Source organism: Neovison vison, chromosome 11 (genome assembly GCF_020171115.1).
Source record: "Neovison vison isolate M4711 chromosome 11, ASM_NN_V1, whole genome shotgun sequence".
Classification (NCBI taxonomy): domain Eukaryota; kingdom Metazoa; phylum Chordata; class Mammalia; order Carnivora; family Mustelidae; genus Neogale; species Neogale vison.
In genome coordinates, this window is record NC_058101.1 from 169,639,507 (window position 1) to 169,660,284 (window position 20,778).

General features: G+C 44.7%; 1 protein-coding gene across 4 annotated transcripts in view; it reads left to right on the plus strand.

The window, feature by feature from the left end:
• The window catches only part of LOC122889810 (thyroid receptor-interacting protein 11-like), a 39,077-nt gene that overhangs the window by 410 nt on the left and 17,889 nt on the right, over nucleotides 1–20,778 (plus strand). Inside the window, exons 1-4 of one of the 4 annotated variants that reach the window (XR_006380971.1) lie at nucleotides 12,387–12,651; nucleotides 13,013–13,070; nucleotides 19,511–19,583; nucleotides 20,397–20,457. Coding sequence is in view for 1 of the 4 variants with exons in the window: in XM_044225229.1 (XP_044081164.1) it covers nucleotides 1,369–4,500 (3,132 nt within the window). In the remaining 3 variants the exon portion in view is untranslated. Of the gene's footprint in view, nucleotides 1–671; nucleotides 4,759–6,585; nucleotides 6,712–9,501; nucleotides 10,663–12,386; nucleotides 12,652–13,012; nucleotides 13,071–19,510; nucleotides 19,584–20,396; nucleotides 20,458–20,778 lie in introns of those variants that run through there. The other 3 variants (XR_006380969.1, XR_006380970.1, XM_044225229.1) reach the window with 3 other exon arrangements.

Here is a 20,778-nt window from a genome sequence, read left to right on the forward strand (position 1 = left end):
AATCACAATGATTTTATTGTCAGCGTGACAATGTCTTCAGTACAGTTTAGAGACGTGCAAGGCTGGTGATAGTGATATGTACAAAGGCCTTTCATAGCTGCTCCCTGATTTCATCCCTCACCTGCTTGGTTAATGATCAAGAACAGTTTTAACTTCTCTCACAGGAAATGAGACGGGTCCGGTTAGTGTCAGAACCAGGACGGAATAGACTGTAGGTCCCGCAAGTCCTGGTTGCTTCCATGTTTCTCTGTACAGAGCCTTGCGCTTGCTCAGGGGGGTCTTTTTGGTCCATCAGTCGATGGGGTGGGCCTCGGGGCTCCCGCGGGACAGCTGTCAGCACGGTTCCTAACCCTATCCCCTGGACTAGCATCAGTCAGGACTGGCAAGGGGGTTGGAATCGGGCCTCTGCTGCTGCACACCTGCCACTCTGTGCGGGCGGAGGACCCGCGGACCAGGTGTGTCCACCATTCTGCCCAACCACCTGCCTGGTCTAGGCGCACAGCTGTGGGAGGTGATAGAGGCGAAACGTGGGCAGTGGCCTGTGAACGGCCAGAGCAAATCACGACCAAGCTGTCCCCGCAGAACTGATGGGGCAAGAAGGGACAGGGCACTCTGGAGCCACTGGAGGGTGGAAATACACAAAGTCTTCATGAGGGCCATTCTCTGTGCAGATAAAGACCTCTGTGAAGTACTCTGAGGATCCTCTCTCCTAGCTGGATGGATGTGTGTGACCCTGTAATTTACACCAGAATGAAAAATTTACTATTTGGTGGAAAGACCATACCACAGGACTTTGTGTATTGTGATCCCACTTAGGGGGAAGTAGAGGGCCATGTGCATTTTCTGGGGGCAGGCCCCTGGGTGCAGTCAGGCGGGATCATGCACTAGGGGCACACCCAGGACAGGCACCAAGGAGGACAAGGGGCCCAGGCCTGGGTGGGAAGTTGTGGGGATGTGCTGTGGGGACAGGGACCCGGACCAGTGGCCAGAGGGCCTTGGCTGTTTGGAGCTACCTGACCAGCAGAGGCGCGCGGGAGTGAGCGGCAGGAGGTGGGGTGGTGGGGTGGAGGGGTAGGAAAGGGGCATGCAGGCATTGCCTGGAAAGGTCTGTATGCTTAGGCACAAGGGAGCTCTGGAGAGGGGGTGGGGGAGGGGCATGCAGGCGTTGCCTGGAAACGTCTGTAGGCTTAGGCACACCTGAGCTCACAGGAGGGGGCGGGGGAGGGGCATGCAGGTGTTGCCTGGAAACCTCTGTAGGCTTTTGATTCTTAGCCCTGCTCAGCTTGGGGTTCTGGGACACTTGGCGGGGTAGTCCGACTGGGCTGGACGCTTTTGTACCGCGGACCAGGACAGTTGTATGACCGTCAGATGTTCTCCTGGGCTGGTAGGCTGGGCTCTGGCCTAGGCCATTCCCTAGGGGCCGTGGACAGCAGCCAGACCTCTTTGACCAGGGACATCGATATTAAGAGACATGTGCTGGGGAAAGGGACTTTCCCTGGGGATGCCAGGGATTTGGCAGATGTCATCTCAACCCAGACACAGATCAGTAGACTCCTCCGTGAGATTGAAACATTGGAGGGTGAAGTGACTCATTGGAAGAAGTTGTGCCAGTGTTCCACCCAGGGACCAAATACCACCGACCCAGAAATACTGTGGAAACTGAAGAGCCACATCAGGGACCTAGAGCAGCGGCAGAAGCGGGAGCTGGACGAACATCAGCTGGAGGTGGCGGGGTTGCAAAACACCCACCGGCAGAAGCTAGCAGACCTCACTGACCGGCACCGCCAACAACTTAGAGACTATCAACGGATGGATCGGCTCTCCAAAGAGGAGATTGGGAAACTCACTCAAATTATCCAGCAAAAGGATTTGGAAATTCAGGATCTTTCTAGGAAAATCTCTGCAGCTTCTCACTGCCAGAATGGGCACGTGGAACAACTTCAGCGCCAATTGCAAGAGTGTACTTTGAAAAGCGAACAGGTCTTGGTGGTCCTAAATGAGAAGGCAAGGGAGAATAGCCATCTGAAAAGGAACTATGACAGAATGACCGATCGACTTGCTGCCAAAGAAGCAGAACTCCAGAGGATGCAAGAGGAAAATCAAAAGCTGTCCACTAGAATAGAAAGTAGTGGCCTAGAGTTGTTTAGAGAAACGATTCGGAATTTGTCACACATCATTCGAGAAAAAGACCTGGAAGTGGATGCGTTAAGTCAAAAATGCCAGACTTTAATGACAATCCTGCAGACACCCAGCACTGGTCATGAGGTTGGAGGAGTTTCTATTGATCAGTTCCAGCAGCTTCTACAGGAACGGGACACATTAGCACAGCGGGTGAAGATCATGGAGGAGTGGAAAGAGCAGGTGCTGACCACAGTCCAAAATATGAAGCGTGAGTCACCCCAGCTTCAGAGAGATCTGCGACAACTCCAGGCGTGGGCTTGCACCAACAGCGAGGTTTTGAAACCACAGACGACCTCTCTTGACCATATCCACACTTACCAAGGACATGAGATAAACTTACAAGAGCTAGAGAAGGAACTGGCACAACTTCAGCTCCGCATCGGGGAGCTCTGCAATGCCAAGGACCTCCTTTTAGGGAAGCTTGATGTGATTTTCCACCGGCCCTCCAGCAACTCTGCAGAGGCAGCCAACTCTCTGAAGGCCGTGAAATCTGACCGAGTGAGTGAGTCTTCTCAGGTGCTCCGAGAGGAGGTAGAAGAGCTCAGAAAATCAGGGCAAGGAAAAGATACAATGATTCAAACCCCCCAGGAAGATCAGCAGAGACGGATTGCTTCAGGGGCGGCTATGGGGGAAGGAGAAGGGAAGCCACAGGAACACAGCGATTCTGATTCCCACATGGAGCAGCAGAAGGAGAAACAGGCTGTTCTACAAGATTTCCCTCAGCCTCAGGAGCTCCGAATCCCAGCGAAAAGTGAGGAACTGCTTTCTTTACAGGAGAAGCTCAGGGGCCAACTGAGTGAGAATGAGCTGCTGAGGCAGGCATTCACCAGTCTGAAGGAGAGGATAGCAGATTTTGAAATGGTTGTGTGTCGGCTGAAAGAGGAAAATGCAAAGATGGTGGAAACATGTAGAGAAAAGGACATGGAGAATCAGGCCTTGCAAGAGACAAATCGGCTGCTTTCAAAGATGCGGAGGGAGGAGGAATCCCAGCCTGCCGGTGTGAAAGAGAAGGCACTTGCTCTGGAGCAACTGCTGCGAGAGAAAGAACAGGGCGAGAGCGGGGAATTGAACCGGCATGTAGATGCAGTTCAGTCAAAGCAGGAAAAGGCAGTTGTGGGTCAACAGGAGAGAGATGATGTAGTATTGGCACAGAAACAGAAAGAAATGGAAACCTGTGCTCACCAGAAGGAGGGTCACCAGTTACATGAGAGAGAATTGTGCCTAACCCAGGAGCTGGAGAGAGGGCGGCACGTCGTTGCAGAAGCCCAAGATTCTCGTCGCCTGGAACCTTTGGCTTCAGAAAACCAAGGGGCTCAGCTAAGAGAGGAAATGACGGTCCTGCAGGGGAAACTCGTTTTGTCTTCTGATGCCATAGAAAAGGGCAGCCATGGATCCAGTCTGCAGGTAGAGTCGCTGCTGGAGCAATTGCATGTGGTCACCCAGCAGAAAGAGGAAGCGGCGCTCCGGCTTGCCGCCTCCCAGGAAGAGGGAAGGCACTATGATCGAAGGCTAGCGAACCTCAAGCTGGAACTCGCTGAATGGATGGAAAAGGCAGACACCCTAGAAGGAAAACTGAAGTCGTTACAGGGACGATTGCATCAAACAAATGCCGACTTGGAGGTGAAGGAGGACCAACTCCAAGAGTTCAAAAAACAGAATGAGGTCCAGAAGGAAATACTGGAGGACACACAGAAGAAACTCTTGACCTTAGTAAGTAAGGCTGAAGGAATGGTGGACAAAACCCTCCTAAGGAGGCTCTTCGTGGGATCTTTCCAGGCAGCTGATGCAGAACGGCAAGAAGCGTTGAGGTTGATGGCAAGCACACTGGGGATCCAAGAAGACCAGTTGCAGCAGCTGCGTGGTCAAGAGCCCGCGGGTGTGCCCAGCGGGGTGACTAGGGGGCCTGGATCCAGAAGCGCCCCCAATGCACCTGGGAAGCCAAATCACCAAGCTGTGGCCAATCATTCTTTTTCAGGACTTTTCGTCCAGTTTCTAGAAGCGGAATCTCATTCAGCTTTTCCATCGCCAAACTCCTCTGCTCATGACGTGAAACCCCCAGATTCAGGAGGAAGGGGAAAACTGCCTAAGAAACAAGGCCCACCACGACTGAATGCTGCCCTGGGATCCACACCCGGAAAAAAAGATGTCAAGCCCCGAACCACAGCTGTGTCTCTTATTAACCCACCTGGACCGGAAATGGATGGGTCGGAGCACCTTCTTCTAAATGTTATCTCTGATTCTTTACCCAGATACACGCCCTATATACTGTCACCTGCCAAGAAGGTTGGAATGGCGGCCAAAGACCTCTCAAAGAAATAGATGATTGTCAAGCCAGAGACGAGACCACGCTTTGAAGATCCCAAGTCACTCTGTGTGTCTACCTTAATCCCAAATGCCCTTTTTCAAAATGTAAACTATTTGCAGTTCTGCTTTCAGCTTATTAAACATAGTATTTTATGACTTAACAGAAAAAGGGGTCATTTAATAACTGCAGAAGTATTTGCCAAAGTGAAAACAGTGGTGACTTCTTTTTCTTTTTTTAAGATTTTTTTTTATATTTTTTTTGACAGAAATTAGGGGCACACGAGCAGGGGCAGAAGCAGAGGGAGAGAGAGAAGTAGGTTCTCCACTGAGCAGGGGAACCTGTGACCTGATCCTAGGACCCCAGGATCATGACCAGAGCCAAAGGCAGACAGTTAACAGACTGAGCCACCCACTTTGTTAGGACAGTCGACACTGCTGGGCTTGGGGGCTGTGGTCAAAGGATTCTTCCAATAATGTCTGTAATGCTTTAAGGTTTTCACAAGGGTCAGGTGTCGTCGTATATCTGATCTAGGGAACACATCAACTTGTTTTAGTCTTCCAAATTTATCAAATACACGAGTACACACTCCTTATATGGGAAACAAAGTGAATAGCACGAAAGTACAAGATGAATATATGGTTAAAAAAAAAAAAAAAAAGGCAAGTTTGCTTTTCCCAGGTAAGTCTCATTTCTGTTAGCTTATTTTTTATTTTCTATTTTTTCAAAATCATTTCCTTTTCTGTTGTCTGCAAAAGCACTCTATGGGTAACCTGAGTCCTCTTGGGCCTTATGTATATTTGCCTAGTTAGGAATATTGTATTCTCTGACTTGTTTTATCTTTTTCCCTCCAAATCACTCTGCCTTGGAGACCATTTGAAATGGGAATGAATCCCATCTTATTCTTTAAAAGAATATCCAGCAGCTTATGGTTCTACCCTAATTATGCGAATAGCTCCCCTTGATTAGCATGTAAGCGGTTTTTACCTGGAATGTCCATGGTCAACTCCCTCGTTCATTTGTTCCATTGCACCTTGGGAAGGATCCGTTCAGATTTCTTTAAGGACCTCATTCCATTTTCCATTCTGCTCTCTCTCTATCCTGCCAAATATGGTCATTCCTTCCCTGATTTCCTGTTGTCGGTGCTCTGATTCACACCCACTGCTGTCTCAGGCTGGTGCAGTAGACTCCCTAACAATCTTGCTGGTTCCACTCTTAGCCTCCCTTGAATCCATTCTGAACACTGCTGTCAGGATGAACTGAGATGAAAATGTGATGTTACTTCCCTGCTGCAATTACTGGAGGGTTTCCCCACTGCCTGGAGTTTGACCTTTAAGAGACCATCCAAGCCCTTGCCTTTGCAGCCTTCCTTCCTCTTCATCGTTCACATAAAGGCTGCCCTTTAGCTTCAGGTGAATTCTTGCAGGCCCCAAAGAGATCATTATCCAAATAACTTCAAGTCCATGAGCCTCCTCATTGTGCCTTGACAAAGGTACAAGTGAGAAAGATTTCATCCTTCTCTTCTTCACCCGTTGGCGAACGGAGGGATTCCAACCCTAAAGCTATGCAATGTCCACATGCAACATAGCTGAGATCCACCGTTAAGTTGTTACTGACCTATCCTCATGGCCCAGGGAAGGAGGACACACACATCATGCAGGGCCATAGGGGACGTTGCACCTGGGAACAGAATGGACAAGTGCTGTGGGTACAGACTATGTAGTAAGAGGAGAGCAAAGGTGAGCCCTACTTCCTGCAGGAGGGAATGACTGGCTTGCTGGATCATTCCACAGACTGTCAGGGAACTGGAGCTTACTACTTGGGGAGACACTGTGCCTGGTACCTGTGCTTAGGAGGCCTTGATGGCCAGAGGATCTGATCTGTGGGAGCAGAGTGGGAAGGGAACATGGAGTGAGGCCATTTGAGGCCATCTGAATCTTAATCAAACTCAGGCTTTCAATCACAATGGACTCTGATATTTGGACATCCATTTCATCTGAGACCCTTAAGGCATAGGAAAGGTGCTTCTCCGGGACGTGAAACTGTCATGTGAGCAGGAGGGAGACGTGGTCATCAAAACCAAAATGGAATATCTTCCATAGATGTTCACACAGTTGATCCCAAGGAAATCTCTGGGTGGCCAAGGGGTAGAAGGAAGGGCTGATGTCCTCCAGCACCATGGAATCTGGCAATGCACTGTGGACAGAAGCCACCACCTCCACCTGCAGGTAGGATAAGCCGACTTTGGCGTCAGCCTGTAGCAAGTAGGCCTTGGTGACTCTATTAAGCTGGTGGGGGTGCCATGACCCAGAGAATAATAGGCAGCTGGATAGGAAGGCTCAGAGCCTGTGAGAGACTCTATTTCCAGGAGAGCCCAGTGCATGGCCAGCAACTGCTGCTTTCATGGTCTATAACCCAGGGCCAAGGAGGCCTGTTTCTTGCATTGGGATCCCATGGACAATTGACAGATACCATGGGTAGTCCAGGGACTCCAGGAAGGAGAGAGGAGGCTGGTGAAGCCTTTTCTCCTGGGCACTAACAGGCGATTTTTTAAAAAAGATTTTATTTATGTAGTTAAGAGAGAGCTCTGGCTGGAAGAGGGGGTGGAAGGGAGAGGGAGAAGCAGGCTCCCCACCAAGCAGGGAACGCCCCTGCCAGGCTTGATGTCAGGATCCTGAGATCAGGACCTGAAACAAAGGCAGATGCTTCACCAACTGAGCCACCCCGTCACCCTCAACAGGTCATTTTTACTTGAACATTTTTACTTGCCTTTTTTTGAGGGGAGAACCTCCTGCCTCATTGTGAGCTCATTGACAAGTAACAGCCCAAATGGGCTTCTGTAAAATTTATAAACAAGGAATATGTTGCCTCAGAACCCAAAAAGTACTGAAAGTTTTTGGACTTCTATGTCCTTTGTTTCTTTTTTAAAGATTTAATTTGTTAGTTGATAGAGCATGAGAGAGAGAGAGAGAGAGAGAGAGAAGGATAGAAGGGGCTGGCAGTGGCAGAGAGAGAGGGAGAAGCATGCTTCCCGCTGGTCAGGGAGCCTGATGCAGGGCTTGTTGCAGGACCCTGAGATCAGGACCTGAGCTGAAGGCAGACACTTGACTGACAGGGCCACCCAGGAACCCCCGCATTTGTAGGTCCTTAACAAGTTTGCCAAATAAATTTCCTCACAGTAGGATGTCTTGAATGTGATGTCACACCTATGTTCCTGGAGAAAGATGGGTGTAGTAAGTTCCTACACACAGAGGTTGCCTGTGATAGCAGAGCGGTTTGGATGCCCTTTGTATAACGAGGTAAATCATGTCTCCTTCAAGGTTGAGGCACACGTGCCTGAGAGGATGTTGAAATAGGCACTGAACAGAACATACTGGCCAAATCTATCATAGCGAAGTATTAACCATCTTTTAATTGGTTGGGCTCCCTCATTTTTTTTTAATTTTTTAAAAAAAATATATTTATTTATTTTGACAGAGATAGATCACAAGTAGGTAGAGAGGCAGGCAGAGAAAGGGGGAAGCAGGCTCCCCCCTGAGCAGAGAGCCCAATGTGGGGCCTGATCCCAGGACCCTGAGACCATGACCTGAGTTGAAGGCAGAGGCTTTAACCCACTGAGCCACCCAGGTGCCCCATCCCTCATGGTTTTTTAAATGACTTTATTTCTTTATTTTAAAGAGAGAGAGAGAGAGAGAGCAAAGGAGCTGGGGTAGGGGGTGGTGGTGGGAAGGGAAGGGCAGAGGCAGAGAAAATCCCAAGTGGACTCCACCCGAGCATGTAGCTGGACATGGGACCGAATCCTATGACTCTGAGATCATGACCTGAGCCAAAGGCTTAACCCACTGAGCCCCGCAGGTGTCTCAGGTGTTTTAAGGGGACTGGGGTTTATTTTAATCAGGTATGGTAAGACAGGCAGATAGACAAGTAACTCTCACAATGGAAGAAGTGTTTTTGGACTCACAGATTCCATGAAAGGTGGTCCTGGGAGGCAGGGAGGGCCACCCCAGGAAGCACCAGGCTTGGTCAGGAGAAAGAGGAAGTGAAGGGACAATAGGGGGAAGACCCTTTATGGTGGACTCTGTGGGAAGGGGCAGGTGAGTCCGGGTAAGCACGTTTAAGACTGCCTAGTTTGTGTCATCTCAGTGGGTTCTGGGACACAGTGGTGTCTGGAGTAGTCTGTCCTTCCCCCTGGGATGATCAGGGCAGGGCATAGTGGCCCAGAGTGTAAGAGTTTCTTACAAGAGGTGGTTGGGGGTAAAGGCTCTGATTTGGTTGCTTTACATGTGAAAGGTTTGCTGGCAGGCAAGCTGCTGACCATCTCTAGGAATTCAGTAAGCCTGCCAAGGACAGTCCCTCCGAAGTCAGCAAGGCCTGAGATGTCAAAGCATTAAATACAGACGATAGAAAATATGGTTATTATATTTGCTATAAAGAGGATTTGAGCCCTCATAATAAGTCCATTAAGGTTAGCCAACCAGTGCCTCCTAGCAACATTAGAGTTCATTCAGAACCTATGTTGTAGAGGCACAAAAGCCAGTCGGCCTCCTTTTATTTTTGCCAATTAATTTATTTTAGTAAATTTTCGATCTACTTTTTTTCAAAGATATTATTTATTCATTGGAGAGAGAGCGAGAGAGAGCGCAAGTACATGTGATAGAGCAGACCCCAGGGGGAGTAGCAGGGAGAGGTAGAGGGAGAAGCAGACTGACTCCTTGCCCAGCAGGGAGCTTGATATGGGGCTCTATCCCAGGATCCTGGAATCAAGACCCAAGCTGAAGTCATTGACTAACCATGTGAGCCACCCAGGTGCCCCTGTAAATTTTGGATTTACAGTTGGGTCAAATTTTGAACCTATGTTGAATTAGTCGGGGCGGGTGGGGGGAGAGTTCTGCCTCCTGTATTCAGATTTCTCTCTTCCACTCCTATGCTTGGGTCTGTTTCTTCCTGGTGAAGAAACCCCTGTGGGGTGGGGGGAGTGTCTCATTACCCTGCTCCTCTTTCTTGGTTTTTTTTTCCAGAGTGTCTCAAATCAGCATCATCAGCCTTGGAGCTTCCGTTGTGGCAATGGTTGTATGGTTTCAAGTCTCCTGGTGTAAGTCAAGTGGGAATTGATCCCCTCACTGTGCCACAGGGGTCTCCCGTATGTTTCCCCCATAACCCTGATGATCAGGATCTTGTGCCAAACAGGTTAGGCAATGCGGTGGTCAGTGGAAAGGCACAAGACCCACAGCCTAGTCGTTGATGAAGCAAAACCATCTTCTGCTACAGCCCTACCTTCTCTTAGTGTAGACTGTTTCCCTTCCCCCCTTTTCCCGCTCTACAGATTCCCTCAGGATAGATTTTTCATTTCTAACCACACAAAGTCATGAGATTTTGTTTCTGTCCCCATCTAATCACACATGGTGCACATGTTCTGCATGTTTATGGGGAAAGGGAGCTGGTTTGGTCAGCCCACAGATGGCCATCCTCTTCTTGTGGGAATGCCAGTCCATCTCCCCAGTGTTGGAGTCCACAGCCAGGAAAATCATTCTGTCCATGGCCAGAGTCAGAGCCTCAAGCCCCTGAATCACAAGATTAGTCTATCGACGAGCTGGGGAGCAACAACACTACGAGAAAGGCAAGTGTGCTGGTGAGGTGTTTGGCACTGGGAGAGAAGTGGAACACCAAATGCCCCCCCCCCCTTTTCTGTTTTTAGATCAGCAGGTGGGCCCTGAAAACCTTGAGGGCTCAAGAAGACACATGGTAACAGGGAGAGGAGTGGCAGCTCGGAGTCGGGCAAGGCCACTCCCAATGCCTGAAACACAGTGACTCGGGAGGCAGCCAGGGAGCCATTCTTACATTTCCCTGGGGCTGCGGCCTCCCTCCTTTGCACCCACAACACAGAGGGCCAGCCCCAGGACTGTGCTTGGGGTGCGCTTTCCCGCCTAGACCTGTACGTCAGCCCGAAGCACTGGGCCATCACCCAGTCCCTGGAACTCAAGCACACCAGTCAGCATGTCCTGCAGTTGCCAACCTCAGGCGGTAGCCTTGGAGACCAATGCAGGCCACACGCAGGTCACATAGGTGACACCTCTACCCCAGATACAGTCAATTCTCATTTATTCTCACCTTTTTGGCAAGGATGGGGTATTATTTTGGAAATGGAAGGCGACCTCCATTTGAGAGAATGGAACATGAGCCAACACAGCTTGCCAGTGATTGCCAGTTCCCTCCCAGATTGTGATTGTCACCCCTGAAGCCAGTGACTTAGCAAAGCAGCAGGTCAAGCTGACCCCATGTCTTCATTTAATGTGGGGACACCCTGTTTGTGATGCCACTTGTTTGAATCACCTTCTCCTCAGGTCCCTGATGAGGCCTGAGGAGACCTGCTCCAGATGTTTGGGGATCCCCTGACACCTGCTACATGTGATTAACAACAGTTTACTAGTCACATATACTCACACTTCAGAGGAGGAGGATACCAAACACGGTGCAGGACTGCACAGAGATTGCACTTGGGAACAGAGAGAAGGAGCAGGGCCTTGGGAGGCAAGACTTGGTTGAAACAAGAGGGCAGGCAAGTACTGGGTCCCATGGGTGGGTATGAGTGGCTTCCTTGAAAAATTCAGTGGGCTTCTCTAGAGAACTGAACACTGCTCCCCAAAAACCAATAGGCTCTATGTCTGGTCCCTGTGATGAGAAGTGTGTTTGGTTAAGAGACATCCCCTGTGATAGGGAGAGGAGAACTTGCATGATGCCATTTGAGTCCCTCCTTGATCTTCCAGGTGTCAAGAGAGCCCTTATTACTGAATCTTAATTTCAGGCCTTATGCCATAAGAGGGTACGACAAAGTAATTCTTAAATTATGTAAAGCAAGTTGTATTCCTCTATGGTAGCAATAAATATGTGGGCTCCACAATCAAACACACATTCACAATTACTCGTACAAAGAAACTACTTCGGCGGGGCGCCTGGGTGGCTCAGTGGGTTAAGCCGCTGCCTTCGGCTCAGGTCATGATCTCAGGGTCCTGGGATCGAGTCCCGCATCAGGCTCTCTGCTCGGCAGGGAGCCTGTTTCCTCCTCTCTCTCTCTCTCTGCCTGCCTCTCTGCCTGCTTGTGATCTCTATCTGTCAAGTAAATAAATAAAATCTTTAAAAGAAAAAAAGAAAGAAAGAAAGAAACTACTTCGGGATAAATCTAACAGTGCCTGTCCAGGCATCCCATGCTGAAAGCTATTTAGCACTGATACAGGAAGTCAAAGATATAAATTAATGGAGAGATACACCATACTCATGATTTGGAAGACTAAGCATTGTAAAGATGTCAATTCTTCCCAGACTGATAGAGTTGATGCAGTTCCTATCAAAGTCCTGTCAGCTTTGTTTGTTTTTGTTGAGATAGACAAAAATATTCCAAAATGTATGTGGAAGGACAAAGGAATTAGAGTAGTTTCAAAAACTATTTGGAAAATAATACTAATGTGGGAACACAGTCTACAGAGTTTCAGAACTTAGTAGTTAAAATAAGGAAGACCAGGGGCGCCTGGGTGGCTCAGTGCGTTAGGCCGCTTCCTTCGGCTCAGGTCATGATCTCGGGGTCCTGGGATCGAGTCCCGCATCGGCTCTCTGCTCAGCGGGGAGCCTGCTTCCCTCTCTCTCTGCCTGCCTCTCCATCTACTTGTGATTTCTCTCTGTCAAATAAATAAATAAAATCTAAAAAAAAAAAAAAATAAGGAAGACTGTGTGCTATTTGCAGGACAGATACATGGAACAGAGAAGAACAGGGGCGCCTGGGTGGCTCAGTGGGTTAAAGCCTCTGCCTTTGACTCAGGTCATGATCTCAGAGTCCTGGGATGGAGCCCCACATTTGGCTCTCCCCTCAGCAGGGAGCCTGCTTCCTCCTCTCTCTCTGCCTGCCTCTCTGCCTACTTGTAATCTCTGTCGGGTAAATAAATAAAATATTTAAAAAAAAAATTTAAAAAGAACAGAGCAGAACAAAGAACCCAGGAATAGTCCCCACAAATAAGCCCAACTGCGTTTTGAAAAGGGCGCTAAAGCAACTCCAATGGGAGAAAGCTGGGTTTTGTACTCTCTACAGCTTTCTAAATCTTGTGGAAGTCAGAGAGGCCAAACTCAGAAAACAGCAGCAGCAGAGAAGGATGACGGTGCTGTGACTGAGGCCCTAACAGGTGGGAATGGGGAGGGAGAGAGATTGGGCGCCCCGGGTTGTGTGGGCGGGGTCCAAAGAGCTATCCCGTGATGCTTTCCAAAGGCTGAGGGAGCGGGGAAACTGTCCAATCAGCGTGTGGGCACAGGCACCAATGAGGGGGAAGGTTGTTAGGATATCTTACAGTGGCGGGTCACTGAGATGCCTAGGCTGAGTGTGGGGCTACCAGCTCCCATTTTCCGGCCTTCTGAGAGGCTTGCTTCTTTGCTTCTTGCCTGGCATCTCCGAATCCCGTTTCCTTGCCCTGGTGGGTGCAGAACCTCCAGACCCATAGCCACTGGCCTGAGGACGCCCTTTTTCACCTCCTGTACTTCCTCCTCAAGGTCAACGCAGGGGATGATGGAGTGAGCGGCCCCTAGGAAGATGCTTCTCTGTGCAGAGGTACCTGTGGGGCATGATGTCAGAACCCCGTGTCCCTGGGAGGCTGGGGCCTTGCTGGGAGGCAGCCTGTGTCTCAGGAATACACTGATTGTCTCCCAGTGATATGTGGCATCTTCTTCTAACCTCTTGAATTTATATGCTGCTATGCCAGTACAATACACAGACTAATTTAAAAATCAAATAACAGACTCTAAGAAGTTGTAACAATCCCTGGACTAGTATAGGATGATAGCTAAGGGATCTGCTATATTAAATCATGACAATAAAAGTAAAATCCCTCCATCTTTTCCTGGATTACATTCAGAGCTCAAATCAGAGAGCAGTAAATGAATAATAATGAATGTATGCCTCTGTGAATGATTGAAGATTGAATCACATTTTAACTAGACTGTATTTATAAGTCCCTTTGGATGACATAATTACAATTCAAACCATACACTAATTAGCAGCAAACATCTATTTATTTAGTGGGTTTAAAATACATTTTTTACATGTTTCTGAAAACAAATAAGAGAAAGAACACTTTACCTCAACACAAGAAAAGAATGTTAAGGCCCCAAGTCAACAAATAAGTTGGTGCTAGCTAGAAGCAAACCCAATCATATTTAAAAATAAATAGTCATATTATATTTTTCTGAGAAATAATGACTAAATATCCTCATCTATAAGAGACACAGTGAGAAGGCCTAAAATATACTTTTCTCATACAATAACTTTTTTAAAAGACTGTATTTATTTATTTGAGAGAGAGAGAACACAAGCAGAAAGGAGGGGCAAAGAGTGAGGGAAAAGCAGACCCCTCAGCTAAGCAGGGAGCCCAACGTGGGGCTCGAGTCCAGGACCCTCAGCTCATGAGCTGAGCTGAAGGCAGCCACTTAACAGACTGAGCCACCCAGGTGCCCCCAGTAACATTTTAATAGAAAATTTACATTGTTTTCTATTTCCTATATTGCTTAGCAACTGTTTACAATTACATTAAAATTGAGATAATTCTTCATCCATTTTATACAGTTAAATGTACCTTAATGGGATAATTTACCAAGAGCCAAAACTTTCTCAACATTTTATTTTTAGATAGAATTCCATTTTGCCCCAGCTTTGCCTGTCCAGTGAATACTGCTTTCATTGGGCTGAGCTCCTAACTGCATTTATGTCTTTTAAAAATGTTGACCACTATCTTCTAATATTGTTTCCTTTAAGTTCCTACGCTTTTTAAAGTTCCTGAGTGATGAAGAAATTAGGAAGAAAGGCCTAGAATATTCAAATACAGTAGTTTGAAGATAAAATTATTATTTTTTTTGAATAGGAGGACAATCAACTTTTAATATTTAATATTATATTTTTGGAGAGCACTAGTTAATAAAGCAATTGAGAAATATTGGTCACTCCAATTTATCATACCAATGAAGCACTTCCTATGTGCTAGACTTGGTTCCAACTGCTTTATATATATACTAATACATTAATTCTCATAACAACCCTGGGAGATGGGTTTATGTTCACCCTTGTTTTACTGATGGGGTAAAGTTACATGCTGGGTCACAAGCTGAGGAACAGAAGTGTGGATTTGAACGGAGTTGACCTGGTTCTAGAGTCCATGTTCCAAGTGGCTGTGTTGTGCCAACTGTGTGAAACACAAATAGAAGTAGTAATTTTTTTGCATAGTTCACTAACAAAAATAGTCTTTTCAGGTTTTGATGTTCTTCTGTATTCCAGTTTCTAACTTCCAAATTACTAGTCTTCGTAAAAGTCTTTATACAATATTAATTTAGCACTCTGAATAGAATAGCCCTAAATCACATCTTGGAGAATGAGAATCACTGGCACAAAGCATTAAAAAAAAAAATTAAGAACCCAGAGTCACTCAGTATGGCTGGACATCATAATGTGGGGAGAGCAGTACGGGCTGAGGCAGGGGACACCTTACAAAGAACTCTGTGGCCAGCTGTGACCTCCTGATTTGATCCATAGGTAATGATACCAAAAGTGATTTCCAGCATTGTCACGATAGAGTCAAATCTATGTTTCATAAGGATCATAAACTGAGGAAATATTGAACGTGAAGCGGAGACAAGCAAGTGACTGGTGATGCTGTTATTGTTACTAAGCAATGATGAGGTCTAAGTTAAAGCATTTAGAATGAGGAGGGGGAGGGACTGCACAAAATCAGCATACAGATAGTAGATGGATTTGATTTAGCAAATGATAACACTGGGGCTGTGGGTGCAATAATAAATTATGGGGGAAATTACAGTAACAGCTAATATTACATAAACATCAATGTGCTGACATTGTTTTGATTTTCTACAAGTAATCATAGTCAATATAAGAATGATAATAGAAGCCATGGCAGGAAAGGAAAAGAGACATATTATTATAAACATAGGTTTTTGTCACACACTATTCTGACATTAAACATCATTTAAATCTGCATTTTTAAATACCATCTAAAAACATTTAGTTCCTGAAAATACCAATCAATACTTTTTGTAATGTTACCTATAGTAAAATCAGCCACATAGTGTCCCAGGAAGCCTTTGATATACTAAAAATTCAAGGCTGAATTTTTTTCCTGTTCAATTTTAAAAACCACAATAAGTAATAGTCTCATAGCAAATTTTGTATGAAGAATTAGTTCAGTTGGTAGTATTTCCTGCTGTTTAACTGAAGCAGCTACAAACAAACAACATTTAAAAATTAACCCATTCATTAATTCATTTCTTCATTCAAGCAGACCATGCCAGGGGAGTACTGGGTGTAAAAAGCTGTACTAAGCTCTTTGCAAAGTCAACGTGAGAGAGAAGGCATGATTGCTTTCTGAAGGAGGCTTAAAACCTGACTAAAGAAACTGTATAGGTGAATCTCCACCAGTAGCAGCTAAATACAGCAATAAAAAACATTTCATTTTCAGTGAAATTTCCTTCAGGCTATATTCTCTTCTACCACTTAGGACCAAATATAGAAATCATATATTTCACACTTTATAACATTTGAACTTTGTGGGTATTTTCTTTTGGAGGCACATACATTGGAGGGCTCTAGTATGGTACTCTCAAATTGGAAGAAACTGGATTAGGGGGGAATGGTCCTAAATTACGTTAAAATTTGTGTATAAGCATTTGTGAGAAGAAGGTCCATCGATTTCATCAAAATTTTAACTGGCTTCATGACCCGCAATAGGTTAAAAACCACTGAATCTTTTATCTAAATAGGAAATTGATCTAAACCATGTTTTTCCAAAACCAGTTGATGTAACTTTTCACTTAAATGATATATTTCATCATATACTTCTCACTGCATTTTATATTTGCCAGCCTCTTTGACACTCCCCCAGTGGAACATGATTATGGAACAAAAATTTTTCAGTCAATATGGGGACAAGGTGGCTCTTTCCTTTTCTGAACTCACTTAGCTCTTTTAGCTATAGTTGATTCACAATGAGTTTATATCCCAATCATGTAATTATTGATTAAATCATGAAATGTTATCCTCTGTATGTGGGAATTCCTCTTGTGCTGTCAATGACAATGCCAAGAAACAGGCTTCAAGGTGGTTAATTTCTAGGTATCAATCTATCTACTTTATCAGGATTCACTCTTGCTGTCTGTATATCTGCTCTATATATGTGTATATATGTTATTTATTTGAATTGTCTTAAGTGCATACTTGAATAGGTTTTGAGGGTCAAAGAGAGTTCAAATGATAGAAAAATGGTTTGTTATTTTCTCCCTTCCCCTCCCCCTGTTGCTAATGCTCACTGATGTAGAGTGCAGGCAGTGTCCTTCAATTTAAAGAGAAAACCTTGTTCATTTGGAGGGTGTGAATGCCATTCTTGTGAAATACTGTAAATAGTAATTCACAAGAGGGTGACTTTTTTATTGCTTTTACATTGATAACATGCCTTGTGAAGAGTTACAGTTATTCTGCTGAATTTAAGAAAGATGGGAATGGAATGTGCATGTTAATTTATTTATTTATTTTTTTTAAAAGATTTTATTTTTATTTATTTGACAGAGAGAAATCACAAGTAGGTAGAGAGGCAGGCAGAGAGAGAGAGAGGGAAGCAGGCTCCCCGCTGAGCAGAGAGCCCGACGCGGGACTCGATCCCAGGACTCTGAGATCATGACCTGAGCCGAAGGCAGCGGCCCAACCCACTGAGCCACCCAGGTGCCCCGTGCATGTTAATTTAAACATCTTTATGTACAATACAATAATTCTTTATTATCTGGAAATCAGAACATTTTACATGTTTACCAATATTAAATAACTTTTTAGGTTGGTATCCAATATTACTCAGTTTTTCCTCTCAGCACCTTCCTGAAATATTGAGAGAAGTCCTATGATCCTCGTGTAAATCACTGAAAGTACAGTTTATAAAAATGCATTTGAATCACATCTAGAAGAAGTCTGACTTGCCACAGCATCATCAGATACCAGAGCCAATGTTAACAACTCAAGGGCTGAGTGTTGATACCAACCAAAATACGGGCCCAGCTTATTGTGTATTGAACTTGTAGGCCACCTATTATGCAGGTGGATAAAAATATAATGCCCACGTTTAAAGGTGACCGGTGAACATAAAAATTAAAGACTGATGCTGTTCTCAAGACACATCCCAGAGCAAGCCCAGTCAGTTAGCTTTGCAGATTAACCCTGTGTACCTTCACAGTATTTCATTATTTGGTAAGGGACAGTAGAAGCATTTAAGAGTTTGAATGCCAAAAGCTGTTGAAGTAAGTGTAGTGCTGGAATGTTTAATGGCATTAATTATCATTTATACTGGGACGCCTGGGTGGCTCAGTTGGTTGGGCAGCTGCCTTTGGCTCAGGTCATGATCCCAGCGTCCTGGGATCAAGTCCCACATCGGGCTCCTTGCTCGGCGGGGAGCCTGCTTCTCCCTCTGCCTCTGCCTGCCATTCTGTCTGCCTGTGCTCGCTCTCTCTCCCCCTCTCTCTCTGATAAATAAATAAAATCTTTAAAAAAAATATCATTTATACATGAACCTACTCGTCCTTAAGGCCCAGGAGGCAGTGACTCACTGGGTTGTCATTAACTGTCATTATTGCTAGTAGAGTCAACTTCTTATTCATAAAAACAAAGAAAAAATTAATGAAAAACATGTCATTCTATAATACAGTGTTGGTGTTGCTAACTTATTCTGTGTCTTAGAATTCTATTGGCATTTTGAAATGTAGATGGATCTCAATATTTTCATCACAATAGTTTAAACAATTTGTGTGTGTGTGTGTGTGTGTGTGTGTGTGTATGTGTGTGTGTTTGATATTTCTTTGTGCTAGCATTCTCTTGGTAGGAAAAAAAAATACCTTACAGACTATCTGCAGAGAGTTTTGCTTTTGTTTTAGTTTGATCATTTCTGAAAGATGCAGATATTGATTCAGAAGGATAACCACCTAGAGATGGAAACAAATAGTCAGCCAGGTCAGGGCAAAACTTCCTCCATTATGAGGATTTGGCACTGTCCAATTAAACCATTCACATTTTGTGATCAGTGAGGGGAAACCAGGAGGGTGAATAGTTGTAGAAATTTTAGTTTCATTAAGTTAAAGTATTTTCAGTTGTATGTAGTGGGGGAGATGCTTTTCTTTCTTTTATTAAGAAAATATTTACATGTAAGGGCCAGATGAGTTGGACTGTGATTTTTCTTTTTAAATCTGTTTATTGGATTTTATTTATGGTCACTTGTTTCTGGATGTGATATTATTTTGTTTGGCTTACATGAAAGAAGAAAGAAAAATATCCCTGTACCCTTCCTTTGTGTTCTGTACCGCAGGGTTTCTTTGTTTTAGGAATGCTACTTTCTTTGATTTATACATTGTAATAGCTTCAAATAATCCATTAGGAAGCCAGTTTTTATTTCTGATTTTGCATTTTTATTTGTGAATTTTTTTTATCACTGTGGTTAGTTATGGGGTTCACGTGCTGACTGTATATATGAGTGTAGGATAGGCTGAAACATAAAGTGTGGATGTTCTCATTGGTAACACTTACTGAGTAAGTGCATGTACTAAGACCAGAGTTGGTGAAATTAAAAAGTAGACGGCATTAGGATAAGATGTGGGTACAAGTTGACAAAAATAATAATATTGTTTTCTACCCCCAGGGTCACTTAGACTCTTCTCACAATGGCTAATGCTGCTTCATGTGGAGACCCGCAGTTAATATGGTCCTTGTTGAAACTTAAAACAGCTCTATTAGTAGCTTGATTGAGAAGGGGGGAAGAGGCCTAGAGTAAACAAAAGTGTGCGTTTTCAAGACAGCCTAATTGTATACAGTACATTTGATTCCGTGGTTCCTTCTAATCCATCAAACATAAAATGCACAAATTTATTCTATTACAGGAGATACAATTGTTAGATAAGTCTAATACATGGACCAAAAGGGGAAATGGCATCTATTTAACAATTCTCTATTATTCAAAGGATCATAGAAGTCCTGTTGCCTGCCTGTCGCATTCAATCAAGTTGCGTGAAATACTGCTGTGGAGAAAAGGAGGTAGGGAACCCTTAAAGTACATGCTTACACCTTTCTGAAAGAGGGATGGTGATGAGAGTCCCAGGGGGAGGGGAGAATTGGGTGTTGTGAAGTGACAGAGTCATTGGTTCTCCCGCACCCCCTATCCCTGTCTTTGACTTTGGTACTGCCCAGGAAAGCCACAGAAGTTGGAACTAATTGTAACTGGCTCAGGAAAGTCTTCATTAGCACTACCGCACATGGTTACCAGATGTGCTGAAGGGCGAAGGAGGGGGGAGGCATCTAGAGAGAGGAGAGGAACAAGTAGCTTCATTAGAAAACTTAATAATCTGCCTTTTGTTTCCAAGTGTATTGTGTTAGAGAAAGGGGGAAAAAAGAGAGTTGGGGAAGATGAAATGCCCTCTTATTCACTCATTCTCTGGAAGCTGAGTGGAACTCTTTGTTTCCTTCAAAATGTCAACATTTTTGGTGACTCTCCATGTGTTGTAAATGTTCCACTTTCTCCATGAGCGTCAATGAAAATTACCTGGATTATCAAAACAGTTATGCTTCCTAATGGCTGAGATTGATAGTCCAAAATTTGGGGTTTTGAATGGAGATTTGATTTCTGAAATATGTAAATGATCTGTAAAAACATTTGTCTTCAAATTACAAATTCCAGCTAAACATTACTGAAAACAAGAGAACAGGTTCTCATCTGTCCCTAATCCTGATTCGAGTCGGGGTAGCGTGGGGCAGCATTGCATCTTCTTTTGTAGGACTGGGCTACTTTTACCTATAAAGAGTACTGATTATAGAAGCTTGAGTTAAATATGTTATTTCTACTACATACAGGTAAGCTCCCTGGAAATCTGGAGTCATGTTTACTCACTACGTTCCACAAGAGAGCAATGAAGTAAGAGAATTTCTATTGTTTCTGGAAATGTTATTTATCATATTCTCACCGAACTCTATACTTCTATCTATGGACACAGATTATTCTGGAAGGCCAGTGAGACCTATTCTAGATGAAACCTCTGGTTTCAAAATGGAACTTTTTGATGCTGCAGATAATTGTGACATTTAAAAATATCATCATTTGAATTATCCTAAAAGCAAAGAAACGTTAATTACTATTTATCTATTTACAGATTGGATTGATTTTTTTTTAATTTCACTTTGCTGTGATCCTAGAGTTTCAAAGTAATTTTTTTTTAAGTTTGGCATCAAAATCTTT